Source organism: Sciurus carolinensis, chromosome 16 (genome assembly GCF_902686445.1).
Source record: "Sciurus carolinensis chromosome 16, mSciCar1.2, whole genome shotgun sequence".
NCBI lineage: Eukaryota > Metazoa > Chordata > Mammalia > Rodentia > Sciuridae > Sciurus > Sciurus carolinensis.
In genome coordinates this window covers 58,249,325-58,267,905 of record NC_062228.1, presented here as the reverse complement: position 1 = coordinate 58,267,905, position 18,581 = coordinate 58,249,325, and the positions used below count along the sequence as shown (strand labels likewise).

The window sequence follows — 18,581 nt, the reverse complement described above, 5'->3', positions numbered from 1 at the left end:
TCCCTGGGTGCTCTGGTGCTGCTGCCTCTGCAGCCTGGTTCTCACTGCTCTTTTCTTTCCAGCTGCACTGACTTGGCCTACCCACCCCGTGGTTCAGGCTTGGTTGTATGGCTTGCTTAGCTGACTACATGAGAGTGGAAGTGCAGGCCCACTGGGTGGAAGCTTCCCAGGCTGGGCACAGACGGTGATGGAGGTAGGAGCACTGCAGGGCGCCTGTGCAACAACTTGATTGTGTCACCCAAATTTTACGTTGAAAATGTAATCCCCAAATTCCTGATAATGGTATCTGGAGGTGGGACCTTTGGGGGGGTGACTGGGTCATGAGGACATTAATCCATTCATTAGTTAATGGAGGAGCAGGTTACAGAAGTGGTTTTGCTGTGAAAGTGAGCTCTCCAGCAGACTGGCACCGTCTCACCACACCATGCCCTCTGCCTCAGCTGATGCAGCGAAGATGTTCTCCATAGGCTCAGTTCCTCTTGACCTCCAGAACCATGAATCTTTATTCCTTGCAAACTGCCAGTCTGGTCGGGCATAGTGGCCCATGCCTGCAATCCCAGTGATTCTGGAGGCTGAGGCAGGAGGATGGCAAGTTCAAAGCCAGCCTCAGCAACTTAGCGAGGCCCTAAGCAGCTTAGCCAGACCTTGTCTCAAAATAAAAAATAAAAAGGGCTGGGCATGTGGCTCCCTGGCTACATGCCCCTGGGTTCATTCAGTGACAGCAACAGAGTGGAGTAAGACAACCTCTATCAGTCTGTTCCCTGGCTGACTCCCAGAGCAGAAGGACCCTGCCAACCCTGGATGGACAGGCATTGGGAGCAAGAAATGAGCTCTGTGGCCTAGGGCAGACATGGTGGCTGTTAATGCAGCAAAGTCTGGCACACCTTGTCACAGCAACGTTTCTCTTCCCTGCTCCCTTCATCTCCCTTCTCATTCAGCCCAGGTGAGCAGTCTTTCTGTAATAATTGACTTGTTTTCTGCCTTGTTTTGTGGCAGGCAGAGCTATGTCCCCCAACGATGTCCACATCCTAAGCTCTAGAACCTATGGCTGACATATGGCAAAAGGGACTTGGCAGAGGTGATGAAGGATCTTGAGATAGGGAGATGACCTAGGACAATCCAGGAGGACCCAATGTCATTATAATGATCCTTAGAAATGGCAGAGGAGGATGAACTAGTCAGAGATGTGTCAAAAGAAAAGACAACAGTGTGAACCATGCAAGACTGTCAGCCATTGCTGGCTTTGCAGGCGGAAGAAGGGGACTTGAGCCAAGGGCTGTTGGTGGTGTAGAGAAGCTGTAAAGGCACAAGACAGGTTCCCTGGAGCCTGCAGAAAGTAATGCAGCCCTGTGGGTTGACTTAGCTCACCAAAACTCATTTCAGACTTCTGATCTCCAGAACTGTGAGGCAGTATTTTGTTATTATTGTTATTTTTTAACCTCTGAGTTTATGGGAATTTGTGGCAGCAGTGACAGGAAGCTCACACATCTGTTACCAGCACATAGGCTCCAGGTAGCTAGGTGCCGACTAGCAGGCAGCTGCTTCCCCAGCACCCTGAACGTGCCTGGCCAGAGGTGGCAACTGGTATGTGTTGATATACTGGCTGGAGAGCCTACCTCCCGCCAGGTGACTGGACCAGAGGCAGACACGTGGCGCAGGCTGGCCAATTAGATTTCTCTGTCCCGAGATGCTGGCAGAGACCTGAATGGCACATTTGGCTCCAGGCAGGGTAAGCAACAGGAGGATTAACGGGAAGGACCCTGACGCCACCCATGGGAACCATGCCTAAGCATGCGGGTGACAGAGCCTTCCAGGGACTTCCCTCTGACTCCTCCTCTTGCCCCTCAGACTGCCCAGTGTGTGGGTTTTCAGAGTCCCTGTCATCTGTCTCACAAGTGCTGTTGTCCCAGAGCCGCCCACGGGGCTGCCAAACTAGAGGGGTTCATACAGATTGGAAGGTGCTGTCCCCTCCCCGCTCAGAAACACACCCAGGGTGGGGTAGACAGTTTATTGGAGGACCCAGGAACCATGAGAGGAAAGTTCCAGGCATCTGGTATCTATTGGAATCCATCTCTTCTCCATACAGAATGGTGTGCACGACACTCACACATCAGTCCCCCATGGGCAGCCATAGGGCCTTCGTCCGTGCTGCCCGCAGCCCCAGCTCTGGGCCTGCCCCCTCGGCCTCTTGATCCCAGGCCCGCAGGCAGCCTCTGTTCACCCACACGGGCTTGAGGTTTCCTGCTGAGGCCCATTCCACAAACTGGGAGCCCTGGGATGGGGAGAGGGTAGGATCAGCACTGCCAGCAGCTTGGTTACTAAGCAGCTGCTTCCTTAGCAATGAGGACTCCTTGGAGAGATCTCAAGGTTTGACCTAGCTGGATGCTCTGCTCCTAGCAAACAAGACTTCCAGATGCTGAGGGAAAAGAGGCTGACCCTGTGGCTAGGGAATTTCCTCTGCTTCAACGCCCACGTTCAAAGGAATGAGGCCCCAGGCCTTGTTAACTTGGAGTTCCCATCTGCTGCCAAAAGGATGTTTAAGAGGGTAGACTTTGTACCTGACTCTGTTGCTAGGGTGTGATCCTTAGCAACAGGTCAACCAATGTCTTTGAGATCCTCTTCCTTACCAACCAGGGTTCTAAATGGCCAGGCATTTCTCCCCTTTAGCAACAGGAGTGCTCAGGGGATAGGGCTGTGATTCCAGGAAAGAGTACCTGAGCAGATCCGAAGTACCACAGGGCCTGAATGTCCTGGTGCAAGGCAAGGCAGCGGGTCAGGTGGTCCCGATCTCCTGTTACCACGTTCACGAGGCCAGCAGGGAACAGGGTGGCCATATCCTAGCGGGTGAGAGGAAAGTGGGGTCAGGAGGGTGCATCGGGTTGGCTTAGGTGTGGATGCTGGGACTGGGGTTACTGTGGTTACCAAGGATGGGAAGACAGCCGAGCTCCTGTATACCTGGGGGGAGCAGCAGGAAAATGCACAGGCAGGTGAGACTGTACCTGGCAGACCTCCAGGGCAAACAGAGGACAGGTCCCACTGGGCACCAAGACTACAGTGTTGCCATGAGCCAAGGCAGGGGCCAGCAGAGACACGAAGGCAAGCAGGGGCCACTCGTCAGGGCACACAATGGCGAGCACACCCAGCGGCTCCCGAAGCCGGAGCACAGGGCCTCTCAGCCCTGTTACCTGCAGGGACAGGGGACAGATCAAGGGAGCTGACTACCTCCCACAGCCTTCTCTGTCACTTGCCCCTTTCTTCCTTGCATCCCCATCTGCACTTTTCCATAAAAACTCTAATAATTATATGGCAGGTGATGGTGCAGGGTATAGAGAACTCCAGAGTCGGACAGCCACCCACCAGCTAGGAAACCTTGGACAAGTTACTTAACCTCTCTGTGCCTGTGTCCTACCTTCAAAATAATAATGGTGCCAACCGTACAGATTTGTTTTTAGCATAAAATTCGTGCAGAGAGCCGAGAACCCAGCCTGTGGGCTGATTTGTGTTTGTGTATGTGTGTGTGTTTTACAAAAGTTTTATTGAATATAATTGACATTCACCAAGTTACACTCACTGTAAAGGGTACAGTTTCACGGGTTTTGACAGTATGCATACACCCAAGCCACCCCCATTCCCATGCCTCTTAACCCCCACCTCCTACCCTATCTGAGCCCTCCATGTCCCTAGCCAATCCCTGATCTGCCATCTCCCGCAAAAGATGAATTTCTGTTTTCTAGAATGGTATAGCCATGGAGTCCTACAGTCTGCACTGTGGTTTTTATTTACTTGTTTTTTTTGTAGTGCAGGGCATGGAAGCCAGGGCCACGCACACGCTGGCAAGTGCTCTGCCACAGAGCCAGACTCCAGCCTTCAGTGTCTGCTCTCACCTGGCTTCTCGGCTCAGTGTAATTACTCCATGTTAGTCCATGTTGTGGCATATTTGCTGCCCTTGGCGGCTGAGCTGGATTCCATTGTTGGATATATCATGTTCGTTTATCTATTAACTCACTGACGAATGTTTGGGTTGCTTCAGTTTTTGGTTATTATGGATAATGGTGAACATTATTATAATGAACACCTCTGAATAAATCTTCGTAAGGACATACGCTCTCATTTCCTGGGTTAAAACCCAAGAATTACTCTTTCTTTGTTTGGAGGTGGCGGGGGGGGGGGGGGGGTCTCGTTATTTAGCTCAGGTTGGCCTTGAACTCCTGGGTTGAAGTGATCATTCTGCCTTGGCTTCCCAAGTAACAGAGATTAGAGACAAGTGCCACCATACCTGACTTCCTTCCCTCCCCTGCCCACTGCCTTTCCCAGCGCGGGAGATGGAAGCCAGTGTGTTACCAAGGCTAGGCAGCGCTCTGCCTGGGCATCTCTTCCCTACTCCCTGGCCAGCCATGAGGAGACATCTTTTGAGTCCTTGGCTGTCTGTCAGGTGATAAGTGCTTAACTCATTTAGTTTTCACAAATGCATGAGACTGATCACAACAGTAAACTGCATGCTACTTATGGAGGAGGACGTGGAGACAGGTCAAGGGACTCGCCATCTTTCTATCAGCCCTAACCCTGAGCACTCCAGTGGTGCCCTGAGCCACTGACCCATGACTCATCCATATTAAACTTCTGTATGAGTGTGAGTGTGAGCGTGCGTGTGTGCGTGTGTGTGTGTGTGTGTGTGTGTGTGTGTGTACTGGGGACTGAACCTAGGTGTGCTTTACCACTAAACTACACCCCCAGTCCTCTTTATTTTTATTTTGAGGTAGGGTCTTATTAAATTGCTGAGGCTGACCTTGAACCTATAATCTTCCTGCCCTGGTCTTCAGAGTCACTGGGATTACAGGTGCATGCCACCATGCCTGGCTAAGCCAGTATGAATATTGAACCAAATAATATGTATATAAATAAAACAAAAATTCCAGGAAACAATATTCTGTGCAATGCATTATTTTCTATCTTCTATTCTTTTTTGTTAAAAAAAGGCCCTTGTAGACTGGGGATATAGCTCAGTGGTGGAGCTCCTTGTCTAGCACACATGAGCCCTGCATTTGATCCCTAGTACCATCAATTGAAAAAGAAAAGGCATCATGGTTATATCCACTAAATGGATATCACAGCCCAGTAATGTATCCATAACCTTAATTTAGACAACTACTATGGGAGGTGGGCCAAATGAGGAAACAGGTGCAGAGAGGTAAGGCCACTTGCTGGTAATCATGCAGCTGGGAGGGGGTGGGGCTGGTCTGAACCCCAAACCCAGCTCATTCCAGAGCCTTTGCTCTGACTCTCTGCTTGGCTGCCTGCTCTGTCCACCTGCCCACAGACCCCTCTCACCTGCAGGGTGTGGCCTTGGGCCTGGGCCTGGGCCCCGCATGCCCGGAGTCGCCGCACGCTCAATTCCACCTCCGCCTTGGCTGCCTTGAGCTCCACTCCCTGCCTCTCCAGCCTGGAGGCCAGGGCAGGTTCCCGGCGCTCCAGTGCAGCTGCCAAGGCACACAGTAGAGCCGCCCGGGCTCCTGGTGACTGGCCTGCCCAGCTGTGGGCAGACAATGCAGACTGGGGGCAGCGTCCTGGTCCTGGCACTTTCCAGATGCCCACTCCACCACAGTCCCACCCTGGGAATCCAGGCACCCCAGGGCCCACCATCTACTGGGGGTCCCAGGCGGCCCCTCTGCCATCCCATGGCCCCTAGGCTTCCCATGTGAGTCCTCTTACCCCGGGGCAGCCCGGTGAGCGGCCTCCACAGCATCTCGGACGTCCTTGGCCCCGCCCTCAGCCACATAGCTAAGGAGGTTGCCGGAAGAATCTTGGATAGGTCTGGAGCTCCGGGATCCAGGTGCTTGGAAACGCCCTCCCACAAAGAGCCCATAGGGAGGTGCTGGGCTGTGTGCCAGAGAGGTGAGGGGGTCCTGGGTCTGCTCAGGCCCCATGCTCGACCCCACTGTGCAGACCACCCCAGCTCCCAAGAGCCTCTGGGGGACTTTAAAATTACTGCTCTCATGAACCAGCACAGACCTTTGTTAGGGAGAACTGAGACTCATCAGGTCTAGGGAGTGAGGCATTAAGATGCGGAATGCAACACTCAGCAACACTCAGTGGGACCCAGGAATGCCACTAACCAGCTTCCCTCTAGTCCTCCCATCCTTGGTGGAGCCTGATACAACTTGCCCTCCAACCCTACACCACTGGGCCCTGGACAGCTCACCTGGGCCCTATTTCTGGCCCAGCTGGCAGAGCTGGGGGCACAGCAAGGCCAAAGGTGTCATAGTTCAGATTCTCACAAATGAAGCGTGCACGGGCTGGGGTCCCTGAGGGCTGCAGATACTCATACAGACCCTATGAGAGGGGTGGTGTCAACAGGGTGCAAGATGACACAAGGCAACACGGGGGTGGTGACCAGAGGACAGACACTCACATCCAGGCCCCCGTGCCAGGAGTGCCCACTCTCCTTGCAGCCACCTGTGGGCACTGCAGGGTCTCGAAGGCCATGGGCATTGATCCACACTGTGCCCACATGCAGCCTGCAGCAGAGATGGAGAGATCAGAAAAACAGGAAGTGGGGGTGGGAGGAAGAGGCCCAGATGGAAGGGAGATGGGAGATGAAGGAAAAGAGGAGCTGGGGCCACGCTCACAGGCTGCCCTTTGTGCCTCAGTGCACACTGACTGACCCGTAGCCCAGCTCCAGTGCTGGCCCCAGCCTCTCACTCCACACGCTGGCGCTGCCTCCCCGGGGCGTCCCATTGGCCATGGCCAGGGCCTCCTTGGTTGTGCGGAAAGCGGAGGCCATGACTAGAGGCCATGGCACCTGGAAGGGGTGTCAGGAAGCTCAGTGGCTAGGCGAGCACCTCCTTTTAATACCCCATCCATTAAGGGACAAGCCTAAGCAGCAGCCCTCAGACCTAGGTCACAGGTCACCACCCCAGGGTAGGGTGCTGCTGCCCATGACTGGCTGAGGACAGTGAATGGAATAGGACCTGTGGGACCCAGGGACTCACCTCTGCCTGGGCGCATGGGGATGCAGGGGGCAGGCCAGAGACCAAGGTTGGGGGACAAAATGGGCTATCTGAGGGCATATCACCAGCCTGGAACACCTAGGAGGGAAGAGAAATAGATCTTGAAGTTACCATAGGCCCTCCTCCCTCAGATGCAGGGGTCCAGGCCCCACATCTTTCTCCCTCAGACCCAGAAGTTGAACCTCCAGGCTCCTCCACCCTCAGCACCCACAGTCTATGTCACAGAGCTTACCTGGGCACCCTGCTTCTGGGCCTCACGCACATAGTGCTGGGCCAGGACATGTGCACTAGGCCCTTTGAGCCCCATGTCCACAGCCCCATCCAACCCGTGGCCACTCCGAAGCCGGCCCATGCGTACTTGGAGCCTCTTCATGGTTTCATCCCACACAGACTCCTGGACAAGGAGCCTGAGGCCCCCCTGTTAGGAAAAGGGCATCAGATGGGCAAAGTAGGGGCCAAGTGGGGAAAACAGGACCCCACAGAGGGCTGGGCCTGAGGGAGGAGGAAGGTCATGGAAAAGTGGCAAGGACCAAACTCAGAGCAAGAGTTATAGAAAATTGGTGAATTGAAGGGTGAAGTCAAGGATGGAAAAGTAGGAACATGGACACTCAGAAAATGAAGACAGTCCTAAAGAATGAGGGACACAGAGCCTCAGACTGTCCAAGACAAGGAAAGCTGGCTGTGGAGATTCGAAAATGATGTGAGGAGCCCTGGACCCACAATGCTACAGACAGCATTTAAAAAAAAAAATTTTTTTTTTTTTTAGATGTTGATAGACCTTTATTTTATTCATTTATTTCTATGTGGTGCTGAGAATCAAACCCAGTGCCTCACACAAGCTAGGCAGGCGCTCTACCACTGAGTCCCAGCCCCAGCCCCAGAGACAGCATTTTAAGACCCAAAGAACCAACCAAGTGAAGACAGACTGAAATCCCAAGGTCTACAGAGACACAGTGGTCCCCAAGGACGTTGGGGACATCAGTGTAGAGATCTCACCGGGCTGCGGTCAGACCAGGCTGCATCCACAACACCTTCCACAGCTGAGTCCACGTCTGCCGAGTCCGTCAGGAGCAGCAGTGACTCTGTGCCCAATGCCAGGCCTAGTTCAGCCCCCTCACCAGCCAGCATCCGCCGAAGGGCACGTCCTTCCTGAGGGACCCCTGCAGGCTTCAGCGAGGGCAGGACACTCCAGGCCCCAGTCCTGTCCCACCCCACTTCCAACCCTGAAGATACCTCAATAGCTCCACAGAAGGCTACCTTCTGGACTCCAGGCCAGGAGGCCAGAGCAGGCCCCAGGGACGCAGGGCCACTGATCACGTTGAGTATCCCTGGGAAAGGTCCTAGCTCCCCTGCCAGCTGGGCCAGGAGGAGGGGCGTTGGGGAAGCCAGGGGCACAAGGGCCACCACAGTGCAGCCTGAGGAAAGGGGATAACTCAAGGACACTGGCATCTAGCCCTCAGCCCTCCTCTCTCAATCCCAGGAGTCCAGGCCCCAGCCCTCCTTCCTCAGATCCAGGGGTCCAGACCCCCAATCTCCTCTCTCAGATCTAAGAGCCGAGACCCCGGCCCATCATTTACCCACAGCCAGGGCAGGGCAAATCCTCCACATCATCTCAAGGAAAGAGAACCTGGGTGGCAAGATGAGGCCAACAACGCCTGCAAGGAAAAAAAATAATAAGGGGACACTTATTACATGGTCTGGCACACTGTGTCATGTAGGAGAAGGGGACTGGCGCAGGGACCGGGTTCTCACCCACGGGCTCCCAGCCTGCCAGTGCCTCCTCCTGGGTGTACGCCTGGACTGCATGGAACTGCAGCAGCTGCTGGGCCAACGCCACATCCCCATCTCGAACCTCGCGAATGGCCCGCCCAGTCGCCAGGGACTCCAGGGTCCACAGCAGCCGTTGGTGCTTCTGCATCATCTTAGCCAGCCTATGGAGAAAGTAAGGGGAGGGTCCTTCCCCAGACAACATGGACTACCATCCCCATGAGTCTCTGGGGCATCCTCACAATTTACCAGAGGCAGAAGGCACCAAAGATTTGTGAGAAATGCAGTTGGGGAAATTCTCAAACCCTGAGAGTGCTGTGGAAGGGTCTTGGCCACCAGTGACCCCCCAAAACATATTGGGAAGTTGACAGTTTTTAATTTCAACTCTATTTTGGGAAATGGAATATTTGTCCTTAGTTGCCCCCAAAGCATGCTGGAAAATGGGGTTTGGAGTTACACTAACCCCAATGAACTGCTAAGAAATGGGGGCCTGATGAACCTGAAGTACTTCCTGTGAAATAGAGGCTTTCTGGCTACCAGTGAATGGTAGGAAAAAGATACTGTGGTCACTAAAGACCCAAATGCATGCTGGGAATATGAGACTTAGCTGCCAGTCAATTCAGTGGGAGACTGGGAAATGGAGTCGCCATTTTGTCTCCAGTGGATGCCGGAGGATGCAGTTTCTCCCCACCTGCGGGGCCACACCTCAACTGCATCACCTGGTTAGGTGCTGGGCACGTCCGGAACCAGGGAGTTTGCTCCAGCTCAGGAAGGAGTTCCTAGCTGCTTCCACTGCTGCAGCCACATCCTCTGTCTGGGCCTGGAGGCAAGTGGCCAAATTCTCTCCTGGGGAGAAAAGTGGGGGAACAGAGATAGGAGAGATGTGCAGAGCCCGTGTGAGAACTGGCAGGAGTTAAGGTTCCTGGAGCCTGTGAAGGTTTAGGGCAGTACAGCTAGTCCCCAGCCATCTGGGCTGTTCTGTCACTGGTCTTTGCTCTGATCACCTCCCATAGGCAAGGAAAGGATTTTAGTAGACAGCAACTTCAAAGAGTCTTTGTAGGGACTTGGAACCACCATTAGGAGGATTACCCTCAGGAAGAATCAGACACCAGCCCCTCCCTGCTCCTTCCCCTAATGACCAGGGGACACCTCATACCTGTGTTGGGATCCTGACATGGCACAGAATCCCTGTGCACAGGTTTTAACCACTTCCCATTTACATAGTGGCCCAAGCATCGATCCTGAGTGTCCAGCCAGGCCTGGGGGAAGAGAGTTTGGAAAAGGGCCTGTGAGGCTGCTGGGGCAGCTCAATCCCTACCAAGAGTCCTCAGGGAAGAGACACTTGTACCCCTGACCCCAACCATGCATCAGTTTCTTCTTGGGTTTTTTTTGGGGGGGTGCTGGGGACTGAACCCAGGGTCCCATGCTCTTCTACTGAGCTACACTCCCAGCCACACCCCACCCCTGTAATCTTTTTTTGTTTGCTTGTTTCCATGCTTAACTTAGTGCTGTTTTCCAAGCAAGTGCACCATTTTATATTCCCATCAGTGACACAGGATGGATGTCCTATGAAATTTATTGACATGGAGAATTTGAACAAAAAATAAAAATTCTCTCTTTTCCATGAAGAAATGACCTCAGGTTAACTTTGTTTCCCTAAAAACCTGACATAATTCAGCTGTGTTGCTAGGAAACATTGACTCCAGATTGGCCCACCACACCTGATCTAGGAAGACTAGAAATGTACCAAAAATATCTAGCAGGAAGCCAGAGCTCTGGGGCTTCCTGGAGTGATCTTGCAACTGGGCATATTCCTGCCCAGTACTCTAGAAGCAATGCTCATGAAACTATATCAATATTTCTCTTTGGGATGTGGGGTTTCTAAGCCAGGGGGCTCCTGCAGCCATCCATGCGATCTTATTCCTTCCCATCTCAGCTGTTCTCACCCAGAGGAGCAGTGAGGATTCCCACTGAAGACAGGTCTGACACTGACCTGCCATGGGCAGCCTATGTGGTTGTGAAGCATCTACCTGAGCACCAGGTGTGACACATATGTGTTGCCCAGGGGTAGCCTGTGGGGGAGCTCCTGGAGTTTGAATGCTTGCTCTGGTACTTCCTGATGTGTAACCTTAGCCAGGGGGTTATAACAATACTCTCTCCTCTGCTGAGCCCTGTGGAGGAGGGTGGATCGCCATCCCTTCCTCACAGGGCTGTGGTGAGGATCAAAGGAACCATGCAGGATTCATGTCCAGCAACAGTACTTTCACTGAATCTCACCCTCTACACGTTCCATGATGCTGATCCAACATACATTTCCTTTCTCCTACAAACTCTTTTTTTAGCATCCTCTTAGCACATTACCCTGCACCCAGAGTTCCAAACACTTGCCCACAGGGGAAAGAGGATTTTTGAAAGTCAGGGATATGTGAGCACGAACTAGGTATTAGATATTAAAGAATGTTAATGTTGTGAAATAGAACAATGACATGACAGTTATACAACAAAACCAGTCCTTATCTGTTAGAAATAAAGATTCAAAAATGTATGGTACCCAGGTTGGGTGGTGCACGCCTGTAATCCCAGCAGCTCGGGAGGCTGAGGCAGGAAGATCGTGAGTTCAAAGCCAGCCTCAGCAATGTGGAGGTGCTAAGCAACTCAGTGAGATCCTGTCTCTAAATAAAATACAAAAAGAGGTTGGGGATGTGCTCAGTGGTCAAGTGCCCTGGGTTCAACCCCTGGTACCCAAAAAGAAAAAAAAAAAAAAAAAAAAAGAAAGAAAGAAAGAAAAAGAAAAAAGAAAAGGAAAGAAAAGAAAAACGTATGGGAAAATAACATGACATCTGGGATTTGTTTAAAAAAAATAAATAAAGAGATAAAGGGAATCAACATTGGATGAAGTGTGGGTGACTGCTGAAGTGGAGTGAGGGGCCAGTGGAGTTCATAAGTACCAATTACTCTGTGGAAAATGGAAAATTTCCCCCCAAAAGAAAAAAAATCCAGAAGAATATCCACAAGGTCCTAACAGGTCAAGTACACAGAAGAGGGCCTGCTGCAGACTAACAGCTTACAACCTGTTTAATTTATGACAATGGCAATTGGTTCCAGATGACTTTTGTCAGGCAACTGGAGTCAAAGGTTGCAAATTTTGGAATTTTATTTTGAAGACAAGCTGGAATCCCGGATGTTTACATGGAATTAATTGTCCAGTAATGGACATTTTCAAAAAACAAAGCTCAGGCCAAAGAAAAAACATTTGTTGAGTCTGGCCCACAGCAAATGCTGCTGGGAGAGAAACCATGGGTTCAGAATCCAAGGGTTCAAGTTCAGATCTTCACTTCTTTTAAGCAAAATTTGTTATCTTTTCAACTCTCTGTGTGCTGTTACAAAAATTATGACAAGAATCTCTCAGTTGTTCTGGGGATTAAATGAGATCACGTTTTGCATAGAGGCTAGCACTTCAGAAAGCATCCAATAAATATCAGTTATTATCTCATTTTTGCTGCTTCAGGACATTCTATTTCTAACCAGCCTCCAAGTGGGGATTCTCTGTACTTTGTCCCAGATCTTGTTGAGTCTACATAGTGACACTTCTACTCATTCCTACAGTTCAATTATCTTTCTGTTCTGAAGTACCGGCCCAAGTAGCACTGGACTCCCGCACACTGCTTTGGAGGACTCCAGAGCTCTCACATGGCCTTTCCTTCAGTTCCGCTCCTTCTGGATTCACCACGCAGGGACAGTCACCCAGACATAGGGTTAGATGCCAAGACCAGCCCCTAATCTCTCAATCCTCCAAACCGTGTACCCCCAGGACCTGTCTCACCCATTCTCTCCCAGATTCAGAGCTGGCGCCAGACTCCTGCCCTCCTCCTTAAAGTCCGGCCTCCTCATGCCGTGGAGGACCCTGCGGGATCACGAGGACTCCATGAAGGAATTCTGCGGGACCCTCGGGATTACAGAAAATTCCAGGCGCTCTACCTATCCATGGGGAGCCCAAGAGGATCCCTGAGGGATCACGAGAGTCCTGGGAAGTTCTGAGGAAACCCAGGGGCTCACTGGCGCCTCAAGAGGAACTTAAGGGGCCCTGAAGAATTATGGGAACTTCTGGGGCATTTTGAGAGTCAGAGAGATCATGGGAGCCCCACGGAAGTCTGGGGCTGCAGGCAATTACAGGAAGTTCTAATTGTATCCTGAGGTCCCGAGTTCCCCCGAGCCCCATAAGCATTAAGGGGCCCCTGAGGAAGCCCAGAGGTGCCCCGCAGGTCCTGAAGGTCTCCGGGTGATCAAGCGAGTCTCACGGGGAGAATAAGGAAGGGCCCTGAGCAATCACCACAAGGCATTCAGGACCGTGGAGCACGAGAAACCCTAGGGACTCTACAGGGATAAAACAGCAGCCGGGTCCTAGCCAGTGGCGGGAATCCCGGGAGCCCAAAGGGGCGGAGCTGCGTGGCGGCCGCGGTGGATCACGGGAGTCCGCGCGGAAGAAGCGGCCGCGAGGCCTGTGGAAGGCAGTGGGCAGCGACGGCCAGAGGCCCTCACCAGTGCGCATGCGTAGCTCTCGGGCACCGGTCCGTATTCCAGCGTGGTGAAGATCTCTCGCGCGCGGAAATCTGCGCGCGTCGCAGCCATCTCCTGCCCGCACGGTTTTCCGCGAAGAACTGCGGGGCGCCCTGGCCAAAGGAAGGAATCTGGAGGTCCGAAGGGCGGTACCGCCCGCTCCAAGACCAACAGGGCGGGACTAAGGAGAAGGGGCGGGGCTACTGAAAGGGGCGTGTCCCCGCCCACTGCCTCCCTCCTTGGGGCCGGGTGACCCCGCCTACAGGCCGGCTCTGGGAAATGTAGTTTGGAACATGTGAGCTCACGCCAGGAGGCATGGAGACCGGAATTGTGGGTACACTGCTAACACAAGGGCTCCGCGTTTAGAAGGTTGGCTCGCAGTGATGTGTCTTCCCGCCCCTCTTTTGCATTGGAGATAGGAAGTGCAGCTTTTAGTTCGAAATACATTGTTAGGGATTCAGATCTAGTGTGTGGCAAGCTTTAAAGGCGCTGTAATCTGGTCAACAGAGGTTAAGATGGAAGGGTGGCATTTGGACATCCACCTGAGGACTTATTTTTGATTGGTTGTGGGGAGAGGCGTGGCTGCAGACTTGGAAAATGATTTAAAGGTTGCCTGCTTGGTGAATGAGTGTTGGGGTAGTCGGAAGTGTGGCTTACTCTTGTTCCTTGGTTACAAAGGGACCGGAAGTGTGGTTTTCGTTTACACTCTTGGCCAGTAGGACCGAGAGTGCGTTCTGGAATATTGGTTCCCAAAGGATTTCATGATGGTGTCTGGTTTAGAATGAAATTGTAGCCTCAGGCCAGATTCTTAGGTTTTCGAATAAAAAGTTAGTAGAATAGTGAGTAGGCAGGCGACTGAGGGCCGGGAAGCAGGCCCCAGGTTTCGGATCGCGGGAAGATTTCCCCACGTCGAGGGTGCTGAAAACACCTAGATCTTCTTCCTAGGGCCATGGCGGACTCGAAGCTGCTGGTGCCAGAGCTAAGCGAGGCAGAGACGATGGGTGATGAGACGGCGCGGTTCCAGGAGCTACTGCTGCAGGTGCGGACTGACTGGATTCCTGGGTCCCTGTGTACTGGAGGATGTTGCGGTGCTCAGAAATGGGAGTACAGCTCCCAGGATGCACTAGGGCGGCAACAGGCCTATGGGAATTGTAGTTATTTGGCTTAAAGTTTGCTAGGTTCTGAGAAAAGATAGGAATGGGTTTGGGGCTGTTCTTTGGGTACTTGAAGGAGGAAGAGGACCTGGAATGTCTAATTTTTTGTGCCATCTATAACTCTCATATATAAGAATGGCTTCAGGGCTGGGGATATAGCTCAGTTGGTAGAGTGCTTGCTTCACAAGCACAAGGCCCTGGGTTCAATCCCCAGCATCGCAAAAAAAAAAAAAAAAAAAGGAATTAAGCTCAGTGGTGGTAAGGTGTTTTGCCTAGCTTGTAAAAGGCCTTAAGTTCCATCCCCAGCACCAAAAAAAGAAAAAAAAAAAAAAAACCCTTCTGTAAATATTTAAAGACTAAATGAGCGGTCCAATTGCACAGACTCCAAACCTGAAGACTGTTTTTCTCCACAGGCTTCCAAGGAACTCCAGCAAGCCCAGACCACCAGATCAGGATCTACGCAGATCCAACCTCAGGCTGGTAAGAAAAACAATCCCAGAGAGGGAGAGGAGTAGTGTCTCATAGAGACACCGAGACCCAGAGAGAGCAAGTATAGATTCTGTGGCCAGGGGACACGGAGGAAGGAAGAAAGAATAGGTGGGGATGTAGCTTGAGTGGTCAAGTGCTTGCCTAGCATGTGTGAGGTCCGAGGTTCGATCCCTACCTAAACCAAAGGGTGGGGGGATAAAGAGCAAAAAGGAGCAAGACATTAAGGTATAAAGGCTTGATGTGTGTGTACTGACACCCAGGGAAATCACTAGGGCTAGTGATCCAGAGAGAGCTGATGGAGGTTGGAGAGCACAGTGGAAGAGAACAGAGACTCAGCAAGAGGATCAGGGGTCTTAGGAATGGAAAGGGGAAAAGATCCAGAAAGAAGAGGATAAAGAGCCCAAGTAGGAGGGGAAACAGACCCAGCAGAAGGTGGATGGAGACCGAGGCTGTGCAAAGACAGATGGTCAGGACAAACCCACTCCCACAGGTTTCTGCATAAAGACCAACTCTTCGGAAGGGAAGGTTTTCATCAACATCTGTCACTCTCCCTCCATCCCACCTCCTGCTGACGTGACTGAGGATGAGCTGCTTCAAATGCTGGAGGAGGACCAAGCTGGGTTTCGTATCCCCATGAGTCTGGGAGAGCCACATGCTGAACTGGATGCAAGTCAGTGCCCTCAGAGGACCTAGGAGTCTGGACTCTTAAGTCCCTTCTTCCCTAGAACCCAAGAACCAGGGCCCAGGATCCTTCTCCCTCAGGTCCTGGAAATCTGCTCCCCCATTAGTTCTTTTCCCTGTGGCATATCCCTAGTCTCCTGAGGAGATCTGATTCTGCCCACCTGAACAAGCTGGCACTCCTGCCTATCCAGGGAGGGGAAAGGTGGGCAGAGGGCTCATTCTCCTGGCCTTAGTGCTGGGCCAGCTTTCACTCTTTCATCTGTGGTTTCTCCTCTGCCCTTCTCCTTTATTTTCATCTCTGCCTTGTCCCTGTTTCTGCTTCCATATCTTTCTCTTCTATTTACGTGTGTCTCCAGAAGCCTGGGACTAAGCTTTGGGCAGTGCCAGAGGAACATATCCAGATCCCACCCTTGAGAAACTTCCAGTCATGGGTTCAGGCAGAGGCCTGGATGCGATTTCATTGTGGTGTGAATTGGGCTGCATTGGAGGGGACATAGCCCTGAGGGACTCTTCACTGACCCAGAGGGAGGCTTCCAGGAGGAAGCGCCAGATATAAGATTTGAAGGAACAGGATTTTAGAGGGGCTGAGGATACAGTGATTGTATTGAATTGGCCAGTAATCCAGAGTAATTGGAAGAAATTGAAAGGCTGAGGTTACTGGAGAGAAATAAGCTTCTCCCTAGAGGTTGGAGGGATACACCACACAGGGCCTGCCATGCAGAACCTGGCAGAGGGCCTCAGACCTTGGCTTGAAGGCTGTAAGCAGGGGAAGGGCAGGTTCCACCCTGGGGACATGAACTTTAGAACCAGAGATGAGAAACAAGAGCAGAGGACTCTGGTCTGAGTGTTGACTGCACTGAGTGTGTTGAACTGTCACTACCTGATGCCTCTGTCTTTGCTCCTTGTGGCTGCTATTCCTGTTGGTGTTTCTTTGCCTGTGCCTGGACTGTGGGGTTACTGTGGAGGGCTGGGGAATCTCACCCTCTTTCTCCCTGCAGAAGGCCAGGGCTGTACTGCTTACGACGTGGCTGTCAACAGTGACTTCTACTGGAGGATGCAGGTTGGGGTGGAACTGTGGGTAAGGCCTGGGGAGGGGCCTTTCCCTCCAACCCTCAGCCCTACCAAGACTTTTCTCTTTCTCAATGTAGAACAGTGATTTCTTGCGGGAGCTTGTGGTTACCATTGCCAGGGAGGGCCTTGAGGACAAATATGGCTTGCAGCTGAATCCAGGTGAGGGGCGTGGCCCAGGCTTTGGAAAGGAATGGATCAGAGATGCCACCCTTGGGAGAAATTAGCTTGGTTCTGAAGACTAGAGGTTCCAGGGAGTGGGTGGAGCATGCCCAGAGGCTTCAGGTGGGGGTGGGGCCTGGGGCATCTGGGGTGGGCTTTATTGGTGTTTGCCTGGGAGGGGTGGGTCTTCCTAGAGCAAAGATTCTGGTGTGATCTGAACCCAGACCTCCAGGGAGGGGGCGGAGCCTCTTGGCACTGCTCTCCTCTGGGCAGGACCTCCTGAAAGCAAAGGGACCCCTGATCCAGTGATCTTTCACTCTGCGATTCACCCTCAGAATGGCGCATGTTGAAGAATCGAACTTTCATGGGGTCCATCTCGCAGCAGAACATCCGCTCCCAGCAGCGCCCTCGGATTCAGGAGCTGGGGAACCTGTATGCGCCCAGCTCCCAGCCAGCTGAGGAAGGGTGGGCCTTCGCAGATATCCTAAAGACTCCCCTACACCTCCGAGCCCTTCTTTTGGTCCTCCTTCCCCACACTGGGCTCTGCCCTGGGGCTTTTGCCTGGGAATCCTGAGGCAGCAGGGCCTGGTGGGCAGAAAGGGAGCAGCAGCCAGGCCGAGGGAACTGTGCTGACAGGCCTGGCAGCTGTCCTCAGTTCTGGACCTGGCTCCTCCTCAGCCCTGAGAGACCTCACCTGAACCTTTGGCTGGAAGCGCCCGACCTCCTCTTGTGTGAAATTGACCTCCCCAAACTGGTGAGTGCACGCTGGGCCAGGACAGAGCTGCTCTGGAATGGTGGGGTGACGTGCCAGACCCATATGCTGTGTCAGGAGGCTTGCCTTCTGGTGCCGTCCTGAGGATGCCTGAGCGATTCCTTAATTACTATCTTTGGCCCTTTTTCTGGGCTGTCAGGCTTTTGTGTGTGTGCATGTGCTTGGAATTGAACCCAGGGTGTCAGACATGCTGTAGCCCTTTAAATGTAGTTTCCCAATATGTGAGGCTACTGTTTCACGGCCATGTTATTATTGTCCCGTTGCTGGAGAGGGTGGGCTGATTACACCGCATCTGCAGGATGGAGCCCTGGGGCTGTCGTTGGAGATCGGGGAGAACCGCCTGGTGATGGGGGACCCCCAGCAGCTGTATCATCTGGATACTTACATACCCCTGCGGATCAACTCCGAGGAGAGCAAGGCAGCCTTTCACGGGAAGAGAAAGGTACCTGGGGGAGGGGTTGGGGCTGGGACATAGGGGTGCCTAGGCCCTTGGGTCTGAGGGAGGAGGGGCTGGGGCTGAACTTCCAGGTCTGAATCCTCATTCTTTTTCCTCTTTCAGCAACTTATGGTGGCCATGCCCCTTCTGTCGGTGCCTTCCTGACCAGAATGTCTCCTTATGCTTCCAAATGTAGCGAAGAGGCTGATGACTTCTCTCGCTTAAAATAAAAGATTTTTGCCTTTGTTCTGTTTCTGGCTAGGGATCTGTGGGGTAGAGAATGGGAGAGTGACTTGGGAGGCCAAGGCAGGAGGATTGAGAGTTCAAAGCCAGTTTCAGCAACTTAGCCAGGCACTTAGCAACTCAGCATGACCCTGGCTCTAATAAAATATTAAAAAGGGGTTGGGGATGCGACTTAGTGGTTAAGCACCCCTGGGTTCAATCCCTAATACCCTCTCCCCCCCAAAAAAAAGACTAGGAGGGAAGAA

At 52.6% G+C, this 18,581-nt stretch overlaps 2 protein-coding genes across 7 annotated transcripts; one reads left to right on the top strand and one right to left on the bottom strand.

The window, feature by feature from the left end:
* Window positions 1-1,976: 1,976 nt before the first annotated feature.
* Window positions 1,977-13,513, bottom strand: Aldh16a1 (aldehyde dehydrogenase 16 family member A1). 2 transcript variants are annotated; one of them, XM_047528439.1, is made up of 17 exons: window positions 13,314-13,512; window positions 9,931-10,033; window positions 9,494-9,620; window positions 8,760-8,938; window positions 8,585-8,662; window positions 8,241-8,422; window positions 8,004-8,156; window positions 7,240-7,425; window positions 6,990-7,085; window positions 6,663-6,799; window positions 6,410-6,515; window positions 6,200-6,330; window positions 5,710-5,877; window positions 5,329-5,530; window positions 3,000-3,185; window positions 2,715-2,837; window positions 1,977-2,272 (listed from the first exon to the last, which is right to left on the bottom strand). In XM_047528439.1, the coding sequence occupies exons 1-17, from the start codon at window positions 13,401-13,403 to the stop codon at window positions 2,111-2,113; spliced, it is 2,409 nt and encodes an 802-aa protein (XP_047384395.1). In that variant the 5' UTR covers window positions 13,404-13,512; the 3' UTR covers window positions 1,977-2,110. The 2 variants fall into 2 exon arrangements, 1 of the variants encoding a protein (XP_047384395.1); XR_007105404.1 differs by lacking the exon at window positions 1,977-2,272 and having other exon boundaries at window positions 5,329-5,477; window positions 13,314-13,513.
* Window positions 13,250-18,339, top strand: Pih1d1 (PIH1 domain containing 1). Of its 5 annotated transcripts, none has more exons than XM_047528448.1 (10): window positions 13,250-13,468; window positions 14,277-14,370; window positions 14,899-14,965; window positions 15,465-15,644; window positions 16,654-16,715; window positions 16,804-16,885; window positions 17,221-17,350; window positions 17,564-17,639; window positions 17,956-18,099; window positions 18,217-18,339. In XM_047528448.1, exons 2-10 carry the CDS (start codon window positions 14,281-14,283, stop codon window positions 18,256-18,258), a joined length of 873 nt encoding a protein of 290 aa, XP_047384404.1. In that variant the 5' UTR covers window positions 13,250-13,468; window positions 14,277-14,280; the 3' UTR covers window positions 18,259-18,339. The 5 variants fall into 5 exon arrangements, with proteins under 5 accessions (XP_047384404.1, XP_047384408.1, XP_047384407.1 ...); XM_047528452.1 differs by lacking the exon at window positions 13,250-13,468 and adding an exon at window positions 13,482-13,700 and having other exon boundaries at window positions 17,221-17,317; XM_047528451.1 differs by lacking the exon at window positions 13,250-13,468 and adding an exon at window positions 13,485-13,661.
* Window positions 18,340-18,581: the final 242 nt, after the last annotated feature.

Bases quoted from the DNA above. Each gene is read 5' to 3' on its own strand.
- Aldh16a1 (XM_047528439.1), bottom strand. From the start codon at position 13,403: ATGGCTGCGACGCGCGCAGATTTCCGCGCGCGAGAGATCTTCACCACG. The intron at 8,157-8,240 runs GTATCTTCAGGG...GGGGTCCCTCAG, and splicing joins CCTTCTGTGGAGCTATTGAG to GAAGGACGTGCCCTTCGGCG. The intron at 3,186-5,328 runs GTGAGAGGGGTC...CTGTCCCTGCAG, and splicing joins CCCAAGGCCACACCCTGCAG to GTAACAGGGCTGAGAGGCCC.
- Pih1d1 (XM_047528448.1), top strand. From the start codon at position 14,281: ATGGCGGACTCGAAGCTGCTGGTGCCAGAGCTAAGCGAGGCAGAGACG. The intron at 15,645-16,653 runs GTCAGTGCCCTC...TTCTCCCTGCAG, and splicing joins ACATGCTGAACTGGATGCAA to AAGGCCAGGGCTGTACTGCT. The intron at 18,100-18,216 runs GTACCTGGGGGA...TTCCTCTTTCAG, and splicing joins CCTTTCACGGGAAGAGAAAG to CAACTTATGGTGGCCATGCC.